The sequence below is a fragment of the Paroedura picta genome, chromosome 13, assembly GCF_049243985.1.
Source record: "Paroedura picta isolate Pp20150507F chromosome 13, Ppicta_v3.0, whole genome shotgun sequence".
Lineage (NCBI taxonomy): Eukaryota > Metazoa > Chordata > Lepidosauria > Squamata > Gekkonidae > Paroedura > Paroedura picta.
The window spans coordinates 6,185,369-6,202,831 of record NC_135381.1 but is presented as its reverse complement, the minus strand read 5'-3'; the positions used below and the strand labels follow the sequence as shown (position 1 = coordinate 6,202,831).

Genomic DNA, 17,463 nt, shown 5'->3' with positions numbered 1-17,463 from the left:
ATGTGCTTTTAGGAATGTGCTGTTTGCTGCCCTGAGCCTGCTCAAGCAGAGAGGGCTGTCTACATATTCAAGGGAATAAAACCAAATAAATAAACAGGGCGAATCAAAGAATCCTTGCACACAAACTCATCGGCAAAAAAGGTCAGGCTCGAACGCTTTGGTTTCCACGCACGGCGGTGTTTCTGTAACAAGGCGTTCAGACATCTGATTCCCTAACGCCGTCGTCAATCCACATAGTTCCCATGTGACACAAAACAGTCTCAAATGGGAGGGGCCTGGAAATAGCATTCCCAAACCATCATCCGCTAATCAGGAGTGGAACTGTCCTACCCGTCCAGATAAACACTCATGCACTCAGATCTACAATCCCCTGGGGAATGAGAGGGAAATCGCCACTCTGTCCCCTGACCCAGCCGAGATGCCCAAACATGATCTACACAGCAGGGGCAGGACGATCCCTCCGTAGAGGAGGCCGTAAACAAATCTAGATCACTCAGGGTCAATTCGGATGGTCAAATCGGCACATTCAGAATGAGGGTTGGTTAGTCCCCGGTGGAGGGCGGCAGAGCCAGGCTTCCGGATGCTTTATTGTGGGCCAAACTCTTAAGCTCGGCCACCCTTTCCCAAAGGCAAATAGCCAGCTTGGTTTGGTCTGCTGCGTGATTGTCTTGTGCCCGTGCGTGCCAGCTGGGCACAAAGAGAGGCGTGCCTGTCAAATTGCCGTGTTATATACCAAACTTTTCCATTTATCCAATGAAACACTCGACCTCAACGTGCCAACCTGGTTGAAAAACATGGCCAACGAGTGGGACGATTAAGAGGCTAGCGTGCAGCATCCGCAGACAGGAGATGGTGAGGTCTGCGATACCTTCATTACCTTGATTCGCAGACACCGTAGCTACAGGCGACCTTCCGCGCACTTGTCCCTGCTGAGCCACCGTAGCCGTGGTTGCTGTGCGCTGCACCTGAGCGCTCGGAAACGCCGCGATCCTGCCTTCGGGCTTCTGTCCATACTGAACCGGTTGGAATAATCTGGCAGAGTTAGAGGCATGATATTAATCATCCCTCCCCCAAGAAAACACAAAACCTCGGAGACGGAAACAGAATTCGAGTCCCCCTTAAAAACCAAAAAACAAAAATCAGGCTGGTTATAAATCTTCTTGTGTTACATCTTCAGGCACAGAGGTGAGTGGTAGAAATCTGTCCCAAACTCCGAGGAGGGCATGGAATTTGTAGTGCTTAAAAATGGTAACTCTAGTTTACATTAGAATTTTTTTAACACAAAGGTAAATTATTTTCTTTCTAGAATACTAGAAAATATATCTATATATATAAAGGTAAAAGCATTCCCTGTGTAAGCACTGGGAGCATCCTCCTTACAGCAGTAGCAAAAACCTCATTTCCCTTCTTCTTCTCCGTACCCATTTGAAAAAGGGCAACTGACCATGCAGGCACTGCATCCTGTTTCCCAACTGCTAGCAAAACGGGCCCAAAAGATTCCAGGTTGGCTTGTGTTGCTGCTGGCATCCATCCGCATCCCCCCTGCCCCTTTCAGCGTGACATACCTGCTTGGCTTCAGCTTCACTGGATTGGGCCTCGGGGGAGGAGGAGGAGAGGTGTAGATTTCCTCTATGAGCTTCTGGGTGACCTTCTGCTTCGGCAGCACCTGCGACTCGTACCGGGTCATCTTGTCCTCGATCCCGATCAAATCGAAGAGGCCCCGGCCGGCGTCCTGAAAGCGAGGTATTGCGGAGAGGTTTCAAAGGCAAGGGCCGCCTTTGAGCCCGCCAGCCAAATTAACAACAACCACATGACCGTATATGATCATATCAGACAACAAATGTTTCACCCATTTAAAAAATGCACTAAACATTAATTCATTCCCACCCGTTTGGGAAACCCTTCCAGGGCTGTCAAGAAATCCCCGGGTTTCACAAAACCCTGGTTGAAAAAGCCTGGAGCAGATCCAAAAGTGAGAGCGTCAGGCTTAAAAATGATGAGATCGGAGAGGGAAATTCTTCAGGCTCCGCATTCGACAGACCAACCTTCCAAGGGTCGTGCTCCAGTGCCTTCAAGACCAGCGAGGCCGTTCTGAACTGCAAGGGCTCCGAGACATAGGAGGAGCTGGAAAGCCGGGGGTTTATCAAGTCGGGGTGGTTGCAGATCTTTTGGAGCTGCATCAGAACGTGGAGGACACTGACAAAATGCCCGCTCTTGAGGGCATCTTGAGTTCTGACAAGGGGTGGGAAAAAAGCAGGAGAGTCTATGAGTTATTGGGGGGACAGCCTCAAACTGTTGGACTACTTATCATCGTTGCTAATCTCTAATTATATCATTTCCGCTTTGGAAAACTGAGCCAGACAGACACACAAAATGAAAACCTGGACATCTGGTCTAAATACATAAAGTCATGATCCGCAAGACACTTATTGGGTGGAAACTTCAATGTGGAAGACCTAGTTTTTTTTTCATACTTCCCCCATAATAGGGCCTTACAAACACCTTTCCCTTCCTCACCCAATAACAGACACCCTGTGAGCCCTAAGAGTCTATGGGTCTAAGAGCCCTAAGAGTCTATGGTTGTGCATAGAGGAAATCAAACCTAACTCTCCAGATTAGAAGCACTGCACCATAAAATATATCCCCTCACTGGGTTTTTGCAGTCAATTCACTGATTCGCATAAATGTGGAAGGGCTTGCGCACGAGTTAATGCACTGTTTTCCCCATGGAGGATCTCGTCGACTGAAGCTACATCCCAGAGGTGGACCATGTTCACGAAACAGCGCATAAAAGCTGCCACGGATGATTCCACTGGGTTAAATACTCCAGGTGTGTGTGTGAAAAGCCCATAATCAGAGAGTCGGCCGCGTACCCCGGCTGCAGTATGACATCCTCGTACATGGCTTTCTGTCGGTTTGAAAGCCGGCATTTCAGCACGTGCTCGTATTTCTTCGTCAGCTGCTTTTCAACGTCTCTTTTGGACCTTCGTAAAATAAAGGGCTGGATCATCTGGGGGAGGGGGGAATGGAAAATTCCCAGTTAGTGTTAAATCAACGTTATTTGAGCGAAGCTGGGGTGGATGTGCATAATTCAAAGACAGAATGAGCAACTCACCCTGTGCAGCCTTATGACAAGTTTGTGGCAGTAATCCTGATTCTCCTCGTTGGCTGCTTTCACCGGGAAATCCAGGTAAGCTTTGGAGATCCCGGGAATTAAGAAGTGCACCATGGTCCACAGTTCCATCAAGGTGTTGTGTAGGGGCGTGTCTAACAGGAGCAAGCGACGTTGACTGCGGAGAGAGGCAGATTTAAATGGGTTTAATGTTCCAGCCATTGACTGCCGTCCATCATGGGTCTTAAGGGTGGGGAGGGAAAGAACCCCTGGAAAAGTAGCAAGTCAATCAGGGTCACAAAAGAAACCATGATAACAAGACAGGCATCACACCAAAATCACAAGATGTCCTAGTCTCGCTGTGTACTGCATTGGAGTGCTGGAGTGCTGTGTGCAGTTCTGGAGGCCTCACTTCAAAAAGGATGTGGGCAAAATGGAGAGGGGGCAGAGGAGAGCGCCGAGGATGATCTGGGGCCTGGAGACCAAGCCTTGTGAGGAAAGGCTGAGGGACTTGGGGATGTTCAGCCTGGAGAAGAGGAGGCTGAGAGGGGACAGGATGGCTCTCTTGAAGTACCTGAAAGGTTGTCACTTAAGAGGAGGGCAGGGAAAGGTTCCTCTTGGCAACAGAAGATAGGACCCATAGTAATGGGTTTAAACCTCATGTAGAATGGTAGCAGCTAAATATCAGGAAAAAATTTCCACATTCAGAGCAGCTCAGCAGTGGAACAGGCTGCCTAAGGAGATGGTCCTGTCACGGGCAGACTTCAAGCAGTGGCTTGACAGATTCTTATCCTGGATGCTTAGGGCTGATCCTTCGTAGAGCGGGGGGTTGCACCAGATGGCCTGTCTGGCCCCTTCCAATTCTATGATTCTACAATTCATAACTGAAAAGGGGAAACCCATCCACGAGCCCAATTAGAAGTGACTTTATAAAGAAATTCAGAGATCGGTTGGGCATGCCAATACTCCACCTCCTCCATGCAGACCAAAAAAAATTGCTGAATCTGGACCCAGGCTCTCCCTCCGTTTGCTATCCACTTCTCCACACAGACAGTTGGATTCCTGACCCAAACAGGGACAGCAAAAGCCAGTGGCCCAGATCTGTGGGAAACGTGACCCACAGAGGGCCAGCAAATCCAAAAGCGCAGCAGGAGGGGAAGGGGAAGGGGAAGGGGAAGGGGAAGGGGAAGGGGAAGGGGAAGGGGAAGGGGAAGGGGAAGGGGAAGGGGAAGGGGAAGGGGAAGGGGAAGGGGAAGGGGAAGGGGAAGGGAAGGGAAGGGAAGGGAAGGGAAGGGAAGGGAAGGGAAGGGAAGGGAAGGGAAGGGAAGGGAAGGGAAGGGAAGGGAAGGGAAGGGAAGGGAAGGGAAGGGAAGGGAAGGGAAGGGAAGGGAAGGGAAGGGAAGGGAAGGGAAGGGAAGGGAAGGGAAGGGAAGGGAAGGGAATGCTCCTGGAGGCTTCGCACCTGCGTAGAGAGAGGAGAGCTTCCCAGTGCTTCTCGGTCATGTTCTTGATCTGCTGCATCTCGTCGACCACCAGGTACTTCCACCGCATCTTCATGAAGGCCTGGTGGCCTTTGAAAAGCTGCTTGTAGGAGGTGATGCAGACATTGAAGCGGTTGGGCTCCAGCCACTCCTACGGAAGAGAAAGAGAAGGACAAAGACAAACAAGTCCCTGGGTACAGAAGCAGCCCTTGGAACAGGCGGAGAACTCGCCCACCTCTTCTTCTTCTTCTCCTAACCTACATTTTTAAAACGTTGCATTTACTGTGACACTGCAAACCCACACGTTTACAGCGCCAGGAATGCCAAAGCCAGCATTTTATTGATTTCGGTCGCTGTGTTTTGCTGCTCTGTCGCAAGCAATGTGCTGGCAGGGGCTCATGGGAATTGTAGCCCATGAATGTCTGAAGACCACCACCGTTTGGCCACTCCTGATTTATTTTTATTATATTATTTTAAGTTAAAGAGAATAACAGAACAGAAAAGGAAAAATAATAACTTTTAGATGAATATTTAAACAATTATGAAAATATATATATACAAATAACGCTCTTCATCTTCCCATAATTTATACAATTTCTCTGCCCAGCTACACTCTATTCGTTCTTTTAAACATTATTTCTGGTTCGACAATGACCTGTACCGTCATAAAAATAACAATGTACATTTATGTATCCACAAATTCTTTTTAAAACACCCAAGAGATCACTGAATTCTTGTAATGGTCTTTTTTTAACTAAGACGGTCAGTTTTGCCATTGTAACTAGTCATCTCGTTTTGTCTAGCCGTATGTCCCCATTTTGCAATTCTTGCTGCCGCTGCTGGTTTAAACCGTAACGTGAGTGGCTTTAACAATCATTCCAATGTTTTAAAAACCTATCATGTAATTTTTAACCATTTACATATTGTATAGTACAGTGTTGCTAATCGGATGTTACCTGCCCTGAGTCTGTTGAGAAGGGCGGGTCACAAGAATATATTTATTACTATTACTGCTATTATTATTAAAGTCAGTACCGTCAACTTAGACCGGCAGGGGTTCTTTCAGAACCCCGAATACTGGACCCTTTTACCTGTCGATGCCGGGGATTGAACTCAGGACCTTCTGTGTGCAAAGTGGAGGGCTCTTCCCCCCACACCCTGAGCAAGAAACAGCACAACACCTCTAAAATGTCCCACCTGTCTCTTGGCTCGGAGTTCTCGCTGGCTGCCGATATAGAGGAGGATTTTGAGCCCGGGGCACCAACGCTTCAGTTCCAGTTCCCACTTCAAGATGTTGCAGCTCCGAACGACAACAAGGTGAGGGCCCCAGTCGCCTGGGAAGGGACCAGAAAGAGGAGAATGAAAACGATCACCCCCTCGACAAGATCGGACTCGCTGGGTATGAACAGCGCCGAATCCAAGGGAACGGGCTTACCCTCGTTGCAGGCCAGGTGCGCAAAAAACGCAATGACTTGCACTGTTTTGCCGAGGCCAGCCTCGTCCGCCAGAACGCCGTTGAGATTCTTCTTGTACAGCTTGGCCAGCCAGTCTAGGCCGATCTTCTGATACTCTCGAAGGGTGCCGTAGAGAAGAGGCGGGGTGTTGTATTTGACCTGCAACAACATCACACGTTGTCTTTTATCATCAGGTTTCGTCTTTTCGACACGTGAGGATCCGAGGGCCCGCGTGTTGTTCACGGAAAACACTTCCGTTTGAATGACGGCAGCCGATAACAAGCCCTGTCGTGCTACGGCTGCCTGTGGAGGAGCGGGGAATCAAACCAGGTTCTCCAGTTTAGAGCCTGCTGCTTTTAACCACAGCACTATGCTGGCTCTCTAATGCAGACATGGAATTACAACTAAGCTGGCTTCCACCAACAAAGTGCTGAACGACAATTATGCGTAGCTGTTGAGGAACCTTTCCTGACCACCCAGTCACACTCAGGAAACAATGACCCAGAGATTTTCTCACAGGGAGCCCACGAGAACAAAATCAAGTTCTGTCCTCCAAGTATGAACAACTTCACGTCCCTGAAATGGAGATCACTTACGGAGGTGGTGATCCGGGCACTCCCTTTCGGCAAAAGGGTTTCCGCTGCGGCCGCCACTTCCGCGATGTCTCTTCCGTGCTTCTTGGTGGGGACCGCTCTCTCTACGCCCTTGTACTGATCAATGCTGAGAAGGGAGTCGATCAGAATGAGCTCCTTCGGGAGAAGGTCCCTTTCTCCAGCATGGTCTTCCATTTCTGGCCAAGCAAACAACGGACAATCGATTTGCAAAGGCTGGGGTTTATTTGTAATGTTCGGCACACTGGGTTGGCTAGAGCCTGTTTTTCCCCTGGGGGAAAGGAGAGGGGGGAGTCTGCTTTGACCTCCCAAAGGCCATTCCAGGGTTCGTGGGAACAGCATGGACAAAAGTCATATGATATTTATTTATTTATTTGTAGATTTATTGGCCAGCGCTCCATAAAATGAGGCTCAGGGAGCCTAAATGTCAATAAAAATACATATAGAAATATAAAATATGCGGTGTTAGTTTTAAAAATTCTGAAAGAATGATGAAAGAAAGAGAGAAAGAAAGAGAGAAAGAGAGAGAGAAAGAGAGAGAGAAAGAGAGAGAGAGAGAAAGAGAGAGAGAGAGAAAGAAAGAGAGAGAGAAAGAAAGAGAGGTAGAAAGAAAGAAAGAAAGAAAGAAAGAAAGAAAGAAAGAAAGAAAGAAAGAAAGAAAGAAAGAAAGAAAGAAAGAAAGAAAGAAAGAAAGAAAGAAAGAAAGAAAGAAAGAAAGAAAGAAAGAAAGAAAGAAAGAAAGAAAGAAAGAAAGAAAGAAAGAAAGAAAGAAAGAAAGAAAGAAAGAAGCCCCTGGACTCAATCTTTGTTCTAAGTACAACAAAGTGAATGCAGACACGGCTGACATTAAGAACATGGGCAAAGCCCACCTGGAACCAAGAAACAAGTGCCAGGTTGAGTACTGTGCAAACACACTTTCTCAAGAGTAGCCAGCACCTTGCTAAGGACCTAACAAAGCCCTATTGCCCCGTGTACCTTCTTCGCTAGTCTCTTCCTCGTTGTCCCGCTTCGGCTGGGGCCAATGGAAATTCTCAGAAAAGGCGCCTTCGTACATCTTGACCAAATCGTCCAGAGGCAGCTCGGCTGCAGGGGGTTGCAAGAGGAAATTATGAGATGATGGCATAACCCAAATGCCAAGCAGAGCGAGTTAAAAGGAGGGGAGCTTTCGAGGGCATCGAGGACACTGGGGTGATCGAGTTCGGACATAATGAAAATACTAAATGAAATTAGACTTTTAAAAGATGACCAGAGAGCCGCACATAATGTTACAAAAAGCAAGGGCCATTGCGGCGACATGGTTAGATCATCATTGATTTTTTTACCCCCCAGTTTAGTACCCAAAGGAGTCTCAAGGTGGCTTAGAATCGCCTTCCCTTCCTCTCCCCACAACAGACACCCTGTGAGGGAGGGGAGGCTGAGAGAGCCCTGAGATTACTGAAGAAGAAGAGAGTTGGTTCTTATATGCTGCTTTTCTCTACCCAAAGGAGTCTCAAGGCGACTCAGAATCGCCTTCCCTTCTGCTACCCACAACAGGCACCCTGTTAGGTAGGCAGGGGCTGAGAGAGCCCTGAGAGGCCTGGCCCAAGGTCCCCCGCTGGCTGCCATGTGGCAAATTGGGGAATCCAACCCAGTTCTCTAGGTTAGAGGTTCCTGCTCTTAACCACTACACCAAGCTGGGTCTCCGTAAGGTAAGAGGGAATGAAGTTCAACTCCCCCCTCTGCTGTGAAGCTCGATGAATCACCCTGAACCAGTCTCAGCCAACCTAACCCGCTGTGGACTGAAGACCTTACCTATGATTCTTAGAGTTCCCGGGAAGGAACAAATTAAAACAAAACAAACACAAAAAAAACCCAGCCAGATGGGGCAAGTAAAGAACTTCATTAGTGGCTTCTGACCAGAGGAAAGGGAAGCACAACCCCATTTTTCTCAGATGGCTTCTTCTCAGCCTCTAGCAGCCTGAATACCTGAAGCCCAAATACCTGGGCCTTTCTGCATGCTGAGCGGATGATCTAGCACTGAGCAACGGTCCCTCCAAAGCACAGGCAGATGTGGATAGAGGTTTGTGTGCACTCACCTTCCTTGGCCAAATTGGACAGCTCCATCTGATGGTTCACATGCCCTTCTTTCATTTCCTGCTCCTCGATGGTCTCTTCTTCATCTTCCACTAGAACACAAAAACACACATTCGACGGTTGGGTCAAGGGCGAGAAATGGCACATTCCAGCCGGACCATCTGATTTGACAGCTCGGTATCCTCAAAGAGAGCCCACGTAACAAGAACTTAAGCCTGATCTCAGAACTTAAGCCCACTCAGCTGTTTTGCATTGCGTGTGCCTGCAGCTAACCCTCCCCCCGGATCACTGCTGAAGTTCTGCTGACATCAACGGGAGCTTCGTATATTGGGAATGGATTAAAACTGGACCTAGCTTTATACTGCCTGTTTGGCTTCCCCTCTGAAACGGAGACACAGAAGGGACAGGACCATGACACGGTCTCAAAGCACCTTCTCTGCAGGCCAAAGGTTCTACTCTCAACATGGAAGGTCTCAGGAAATAGGGGCTGGGAAAGACCTACAACCAATCAGAGGGCAATTAATATTTACCGGGATGGGCACTGATTGGACATGGCAAGGTAGATTCATATGAACCGTATTTGTGGAGAAAAGAAGTCATGACTTGTTGGCAGACACACATGCTTTGGGTGTAGAGGCACCCAGGTCTGACTCCTGGCCTCCTGAATGATAGAGAAGACATTCTGCTGCCTGAGACCCTGGAGAATCGATGCCACCCCGAGGAGGCCATGCTGAGCATCAGGTGTCGGATGCTTTTTCTTCCACAGATACTTTCCAGATCTACTCTTTCCCCCCTCAAACCAGTCTTTTTAAACCTTTTGACCATGGAGGAGACCCTTGAAATATTTCTTGGAGTTCAAGCCCTGGAACTGGGCCGGAAGTGATGTCGACTGGCCACACCTCCCTGCCACGTCTGACAGGGACTGGGCGGGGGGGGGGGGGAGGAAGGAGGTGGTTCAAGGCAGGAGTAGGCATCCAGGCTCTGCCCCCTTTCCCAAGCACGGTAAACGGGTGAGAACATCACCCCCGGGGTCAATGGAAGTGGCCAGTTCCTGCTTTCGCAGCAATGCCTGGAATAGCTTGTGGCCGAGTCCATTAAGACAGGATAGGGGAAAGGCCGGGGAACCCTCACAGAGCTCTGGTTGAGAATCCTTGCCTCAGTTTGGAGAGATTGGGAAACTGGGTGGCTACCAATGAACACAAGCCCCACTGATTTGTATGGAAAGGGTTTCGATGGCACTCAAGAGAAAGCGAGGGGAGTTCCGGTGAAAGTGAAGATACAGTCCACCAATTTGCCCATTGCATTCCCCCCCCCCAGAAAAATGGGTGGCCCTGGCAGAAGAGGTAACAGTGGTTTAGCTTGCCAGCCACTAGACTGAGAAAGTGGCCAACCTTCGTCATCTGTCAACAAGGCGCTTGCCTTCCTCTTCCTTCCGGATGACCAAGAACCCTACAAAAAGGAACATAAACATTTCAAACCTATTGCAAGAGCACTCGAACGCATTCATCAGCATCAGCATTTGCAACTTGCACAATGAAGAAAGAGGAAAGCAAGAGGTAGGACCCGGCAAGAAGGGGGTCTATTTGACACGGAGATTCCTGTCTTGCCGTGTCCTACCTCTGAAAATGCCAGCCACAGTTACTGGCAAAACTACCTGACCATGACCACAGAGCCTGGAAAACCCCCACCAGCCACCCTTGCTTTCTTTCGCTCAAAGGTCTAAATGGGGAAATTTCATGCTAATCTTTGAGGTTTGCAATGCCGATAAAGCTGAGAACAAACACGAAATAAATGAGAAGGGGTGATGGGGAGGAGAGAGGCCTTACCGAGTCGCTTTCTTTCTCCAACAGCATGTCTTCCAGATGCCTTGTATCTTTGCCTGTAAAAGTGGGAAGGCTTTACACTTCCTGCAGACCACCCAGCACTTTCCGCATTTTCTCCCCATCTCCTCAATAGAAATGGCAACTAAACGGGCACGCCGAAGGAAAAGCGACCTGGCCGTACAAGATTTGGGGAAGGCTAATTTAAAATATAGTGGGAGGAGATGGTGGCTCCAAGCATTACTGTTCGTGATGAGCTTTCCTTTGCCGGATATTCAGCCCCGAAAGTGTAGTACCTGCCCTAGATTCACCTCAAAAGGAAGATGATCCAGAATGTTAAGATTCCCCCCCCCCCTCCTTACAAAAGCTATTTATGCACACACAGAAATCACTATTGTGGATGCAGCTGGAAGATATGCCTCTTTGATGGCATATCCAAGAGGAGACAAGTGTTGAATTTGAATACATACTGTAGATTCAAGCAGGGCTGAAGGTATGGACAACGCTACTAGCTCAGAGAGGAAGTATAAAGTCATTTGGGTCACCCAAGCAGTAGCAGCATTGCTGAGACATGATGGGGTGGCGTGGGGATGGTGCAGGCCAGTGCAGACTCCGGCAATACCATGCTAATAGATTTGTCATGATGCTGCGGAGGAGCAGATGTGTCTTTTCTCAATGAGCAGGGGGTTGGACTAGATGGCCTGTATGGCCCTTTCCAACTCTATGATTCTGTGATTCTATGACTGAGCCCTGAACGGGGTGGGGGTGGGGAGGTGCCATTTCCTGCCAGCTGCCCCACCCTGCCCTGGGGCAAAAAATCCACATAATCGCAGGAGGCTGGCTCAAATCCCACCCTAATTTTACATTCTGCCTAATAAATTTTGGGACAAACGCATCACTAGAAAGCCTAAAAACCAGACCCACTCAGATAAAAGTACAGGCTAGGGCCTCCCATTTAAGCAAAAACCAAATCCACTGTATATTGTGGCCTCGTTCAAAGAAAGCCACGTGGCCTAAGAGCATTACCTCTCCTCGAACGCCTCTTTAAATTTAATGCCTTCCTCCTTTTCTCTTGAAATTCGATCTGCAGCTTTATTTCCACCACCTGAAAAGATATACGGCGGCATTTAAGGACAGAAGAGAAGCCATGTTGGCTCAGGCCAATGGCTCATCGAGTTCAACACTTTGTGTCATATAGTGGCCAAAGCCCAGGTGCTATCGGGAGGTCCACCAGCAGGACCAGAACTCCAGAAGCCCTCCCAACTGTCCCCCCCACCCCCCAGCACCACTGCCTCATTTATGAGTCAGACAACTATTTGAACTAGGTTCAGGTGGGTCACCGTTGGTCTGAAGCAGCAGAACAAAGTTTGAGGCCAGGGACACTTAAGTTCTATTCAGGTTATAACCTTTCATATGCATGCAAACATCTCCAGGCGCCTGAAAAACTGTGCATGCGCATGAAAGCTCATACCTTGAATAAACCAGTTTTGGGATTAAAAGTGCCACTGGACTCAAACTTTGTTCTTTAAACTAGGGCAATGCAAGTTTTTAAAAAAGGGGGTAGGGCAACCAGCATTACAAAGGACGCAGCTGACGTAACAACGACCTCCGACGTTTCGCTGCTCCGGTTTACCTGCAGGTTGGTCCCAAAAAGTAGCCCAAAGCCCAGCACTAGCAGTGCAAAATCATGAAAGCAGGGCCCAGCTTACAACACGAATAACCGTTTGCTGACTGTACAAAAGTAAGTTCCCTTTGCACAGTTCCAAAGAATTTTTAACCTGTTACGATTGGCTGAAGAAACAGGGCAGAGACCAGCTCTGGAAGGACGTGGAAGGGGCCCTCTAGTCCCGCTCCGAGCCAAACCTTTCTTTGAAAACAATCCGGCCTCCCCATGGATGGAGACGACGCCCCCCTCTGGATCATTAGGTGATGACCAAGCAGGGAGAACCTTAGGAGAGTGTTTGGGCTGCTGGCAGGTAGAGGACAGTGGGGTGTGGTGGAGAAGTTACCTGCTCGATATTTGACCAGAAATACTCGATTTCCCTTGCGATCGAGGCGGCGATACGCCGGAGCTTGTTCTGCTCCTCTTTTCTGGCTCTCGCTTCGCTTACTTTCTTCTCGTCATGGTAACGAGCCACAGTTCGGACCATCTGAGCAAGAAAACAAAACAGCTGGCGAGAGCTTTCGTGTCTCCCCCGAGAGAACTCGGTCACCGTCTTTTACGGCGTGGCTTTTATAGCTGCGTCAGCAGATCTAGCAGTTTGCTTCTGCAAAACTGACTTGATATAATAATAATAATAATAATAGCAACAATAATAATAACAATAACAATAATATGTTAATAGAATATAAGGAAGCCCCATAAGGCCTGACTCTGGTATCTAGTATCCCACTGCCCATTTGCAATGATAGAAGGGCCCGTCTGCAGCCACTGGGGATGTCCCTTCCTACTATAAAACCCAACTTTGCACTGTAAGCTTAAAAAAAAAATTACTTTATATTATATCTCCCTTTTCTCCCAGGGGTGGGGAGGGGGACCCAGAGTGGCTTACAGTGTTCTTTTTCCTTCTCTGTTTTATACTAAAAACACGCTTAAGGGTAGGCAAGGTTGAAAGAAGAGGAGCTGGTTTTCTGTACCTTGTTTTTTACAAAATGTCAGCTGAGGATAGCCCCTCCGCCCCCCTGGTGCTGCTGCTTCCTATTCTGAGCAAAAGGACACAGGGGTTCTTTAATTTAAAAAGAAATCTATCCTTATTTGGGCAATTGACCCCCCTCCCCCTCACAAGAGGCTAATGATGGGCCTGGGGGGGTGGAAAGAGGAGAGGACCCCGGCCACATAACTGCACGCCCAATAGCTCTGCAACTTGTTGGATGACTTGGGGGGAGGCCAGTCGATGCCTCTTAACATGACCCTCCAAGGTGGTTAAGAGAGAAGGGGAGAATCGACCCCAGTTTCCCAGGAGAACGAAACTGACGGAGGGGATAGTCAGAAGTATGGGAAACGTTTGCCCACCGTTCTACTAATGAGGACTATAAAACTATTTTCAAAGTGTAAAGAATACAGGTGAGTTCACCCTCGACTATACAGTTCCCTTCCGTTTTATAGGCAAATGTAGATAATTTTATGCCCCACTGGGAGAACTTCTGGCCGTGACACAGCAGTGCACTTACGGCCTTGCCCAACCGCTGGCGAAGCGTCCCAGTTCAGAGGTGAAAAGGCGAAGCTTGCAGCCTCTGGAATTAAAGCGAGATACCCCCCCCCCCGGAATGCAGGCCCCGGCCAGCTCCGTTTCAGGTTCGGCCCCACCGCACCTTCTTAGCCGCTGCCCTCTTCCACATCCGCTCCTGAGCGAAGTCGGTCGCCATCCACTGCATTTCCTCCAAAAGGTAGTCCCAGTGAGATTTGGGCCTGGGGGCCTCCTGCAGTTTGGGCAGCCGTCTCAGAGACCACAGCCCCTCTTTCCTCAGCTCTGCTATTCGCTGGTGGACCTGGTTTTCCTTTCAAGGCAAGGGAGAGGAGGGAAAATGTCTCATTGGGAAGGGGGGAAAAATGTTTTATACCCCACTTTTCACTACCCAAAGGAGTCACAAAGCTGGCAATCGCCTCCCCCCCTCCCCCTGTGAGGTAGGTGGGGCTGAGAGAGCTCTGAGAGAACTGCTGTTTGAAAGTTTTTAAGCAGAGGCTAAATAGTCATCTGTTAGGAATGCTGATTTTATTAACTTAGGCATATGGTGAGTGGGTGGGCAGGTAGTTGTGAATTCCTGCATTGCGCAGGCAGTTGGACTAGATGACTGTAGAGGTACCTTCCAAATCTAGGATTCCATGGAAGGATATCACTGTGTTTAGAGTCGCATAGCTGCTACCCTCCCTCCCTGAAATGAACCGTTCAGCTGTGCTGTACAGCAGGGGTAGTCAACCTGTGGTCCTCCAGATGTTCATGGACTACAATTGTAGTGCATGAACATCTGGAGGACCACAGGTTGACTACCCCTGCTGTACAGTAGACCTGTCCTACATTAGATGATGTATCTAAAGCACTTTACACGCTCCCTGACCTGGACAGCCCAGGTAAGCCTTATTTCGTGAGGTCTCTGTAGGTAAGCAGGGTAAACCCAGGCTAGTTTTTGGAAGGGAGATCTCCAAGGATTTGGGTCCAGTAAGCTCTGCAAGACGCCTGTCAAGGCTAACGATGGATTCGGGGCAGGAAAGCTGGCATAAAAAACCAGGTGCACACATTTTTAGATGAGCATATGCACACCAGAGCTTCTGCACGCGGACGCTTCTCTCATCAGACGACAAGATTCTTACCAGTTTAACTTGCTCGGCCAGCTTCTCCTGAGAACTGTCCTGGGGCGGAACGGTCGCGTTCTGGGCCGGACTCTGGGTCTTGGGGGCCGCGGTCACGGCCAAGCCTGGGGGTTTCGAGGCGACGGGAGAGGTGGACTTGTTTGTGGCTGGCGAGGTCCGGCTGGCCTGGGGCGGGTAGGTGGGCTGCGGCGCCGTGGTGGAAACGGCTGCTGGCGGGTTGGATGAGGTAGCAGGGAGGGTGCTGGCTGGAAGACGCTGGGAACTTTGGACAGGGTCTGCCGACGTCCGCGCCAGGGTCACCGTCTGTAAAGGACAGCCATATTTTGAGAGACAGACTTCTTTTTTTAAGGGGGTGGTCACATGCGATCTATACTCACTTTACGGCAGGGGTAGTCAACCTGTGGTCCTCCAGATGTCCATGGACTACAATTCCCATGAGCCCCTGCCAGCAAATGCTGGCAGGGGCTCATGGGAATTGTAGTCCATGGACATCTGGAGGACCACAGGTTGACTACCCCTGCTTTATGGGATGGCAGAAGGATCCCAGGGAACAGTGAGGAATTTGAGGCAGCGTGTGTGTGTGTTGGGGGGGGGGGATTGGTGGGCAGCAGGGGACCAGCAGTCTGCCTCTTCCTGCTGTGGCAGCATTTTCCTAGTGAGAGACCTTCCAAGGTGGCTTGCCATTGCCTGCCTCTGGGGAGTAGCAACCCTGGACTTTCTTGGTGGTCTCCCATCCCACTGCTGACGAGGGCCAAGGACCCTGAGACACTGGAGAACGGCTGCCAATCTGAGTAGACAATTCTGATTGGTGGACGAAGGGACTGACTCAGTATGAAGCAGTTTCACGTCATCAACGGCAATCAACCAGGGGCCCAATCCAGCCCGATTTGGCTTCAGCACCCGTTGAAGTCAAAGGCGCCATTGACTTGAATGGGAATTCTGGCGTTTCCACCTTTCCCGGGGCCTGGGGTGGAGCGGGTTCAGTTACAGCCTCCAAACTTTCAGGGTAGCTCCAGGAGACTCTCCCCTGGCCCCCTTCCAAATTTCACAACAATTGGACCACAGGGTCCACTTCCAGGGGTTCCAAAAAGGGTACCCCATTCGCTCCATTCTATCCAATGGATTTCTTGATGGCCCTGGGGGGGAGGTTTCCGGAATGGACGGGGGAAGACTCTTTCTTCCCACCCACCCCGTCCGCACACATCCAATTACCTGTTGCTGGGCTGGACCTGCTGGCTGGGCTATCTGAGCCGCGACGGGTCCCTGGACGTGTGCCGCTGGCTGGGCCGGCTGCTGCGGCGGGGTTTGGACCTGGCTGTGCGGCACGGCCGTGCTGACGGAGACGGCTTGCGGCGGGGCCTTCACGTGGATCGGAGGCTGGACCGGCGCTTCGGTGACCTGGGGCTGCTGCTGGGAGAGCTGCAGGGCGGCCGGGAGAGACGCGACGGGCACATTGGTGGGCTGCAGCCTCCCCGGCAGCTGGGGCGGAGGGGTGTGCAGGCTCGCTGCGTTCTGCACGGGGGGGCCCTTGGAAGGGTCGTACTGCTGCTGGCTTTGCTTCTGCCCCGTCAGCTGCACCGCTTGAGGGGTGGGAGGCATCCCCCCTGCAAAGCAAGGAGAGAACGAGGAGGGGTGAATCCCGCCAAGCCGCTTCGGACTGCAGCGAACATCGAGGAGGGAACTAGTCTGCTTACTCTGCCCACAGGACACCGTCGCTTGGAAGAAAGGGTGCAGGACAAATCACAACTTCCCCAAAAAAACGAAAATCGGCATCACAGTCTACCATGCACAGAAACGGATGGCGTGTTTGGCAAGGACATCGGCACACACAGAATGGAAGGGGGGGGGGGAAGACCCAATAGCTCCTACTTTGGAGACACATAATCTGTTTGCTTTTTGGAGAGAAACGGCACAGATGTAATAACTAACGCTCAACTGTAATCACGCCCTCTACTCAAGAGCCGCCTTCTCGCGGACAGGCAGGCCGGCTCTGCGGCGGCCGAATTCGCGTCGGCCCCCGCGACAGGTTCTCACATGCCCGCATGCACGGCGGAAGACTGTCACACGGCTGCTGACATGAGCCAGACATTTCGCGCCAAGCATTAATTTGCAAGAGGGAAGCCCGTGGTGGAACGGGAGACCTTAAAAAAAACACACACACACACACAACAACGCCACGCTCCACCACTTCTGGCTCCAGCACCGACGTCCCGCCTGCTAATTAATCTGCGGCTGGCGTGTGGCGACACAGTACCTTGCGCTGTCGGCATGAGCTGTTGAAGAGGGACTCCTGAAGCCACGCCTGGATGCTGAAAAACCATCCCATGACGGCCCACTTCAATTCGTGGTCTCTTAGACGAATCTGTGATATTCAAATTCCGTTTATGGCACGGTACAGCGGAAGGGGGTGTGTGTTCAAGGTTATGATGTTTACGAAAGAGGCCCCGAGCTTTGAGATCTAGCACTCTATGGTGCAGGGACGGCCTCGGAGGGGGAAGAGGCCTAAAAGGCACAGATTTATGGACCAAATCCGATCCTACTGGCTACAAGGGAAGGGCGTGGCAACAAGCCATGGGCTTCCTGTCGCGACCAACAACCTGAAG

General features: G+C 50.3%; 1 protein-coding gene across 12 annotated transcripts in view; it reads right to left on the bottom strand.

Moving 5' to 3' along the window:
* EP400 (E1A binding protein p400) overlaps positions 1–17,463 on the bottom strand; it is a 61,625-nt gene that overhangs the window by 31,645 nt on the left and 12,517 nt on the right. For 10 of the 12 annotated variants that reach the window (XM_077309083.1, XM_077309084.1, XM_077309078.1 and 7 more), the window contains 19 exons: positions 17,115–17,222; positions 16,073–16,464; positions 14,861–15,163; positions 13,864–14,049; positions 12,561–12,701; positions 11,578–11,656; positions 10,558–10,610; positions 10,123–10,180; positions 8,734–8,823; positions 7,634–7,741; positions 6,644–6,837; positions 6,029–6,206; positions 5,791–5,927; positions 4,575–4,744; positions 3,116–3,290; positions 2,874–3,010; positions 2,046–2,232; positions 1,566–1,732; positions 878–1,032 (listed from right to left, as the gene is read on the bottom strand). In XM_077309083.1, coding sequence (XP_077165198.1) covers positions 878–1,032; positions 1,566–1,732; positions 2,046–2,232; positions 2,874–3,010; positions 3,116–3,290; positions 4,575–4,744; positions 5,791–5,927; positions 6,029–6,206; positions 6,644–6,837; positions 7,634–7,741; positions 8,734–8,823; positions 10,123–10,180; positions 10,558–10,610; positions 11,578–11,656; positions 12,561–12,701; positions 13,864–14,049; positions 14,861–15,163; positions 16,073–16,464; positions 17,115–17,222 — 3,018 coding nt within the window. The remainder of the gene's footprint in view (positions 1–877; positions 1,033–1,565; positions 1,733–2,045; positions 2,233–2,873; positions 3,011–3,115; positions 3,291–4,574; positions 4,745–5,790; positions 5,928–6,028; positions 6,207–6,643; positions 6,838–7,633; positions 7,742–8,733; positions 8,824–10,122; positions 10,181–10,557; positions 10,611–11,577; positions 11,657–12,560; positions 12,702–13,863; positions 14,050–14,860; positions 15,164–16,072; positions 16,465–17,114; positions 17,223–17,463) is intronic. The other 2 variants (XM_077309085.1, XM_077309088.1) reach the window with 1 other exon arrangement.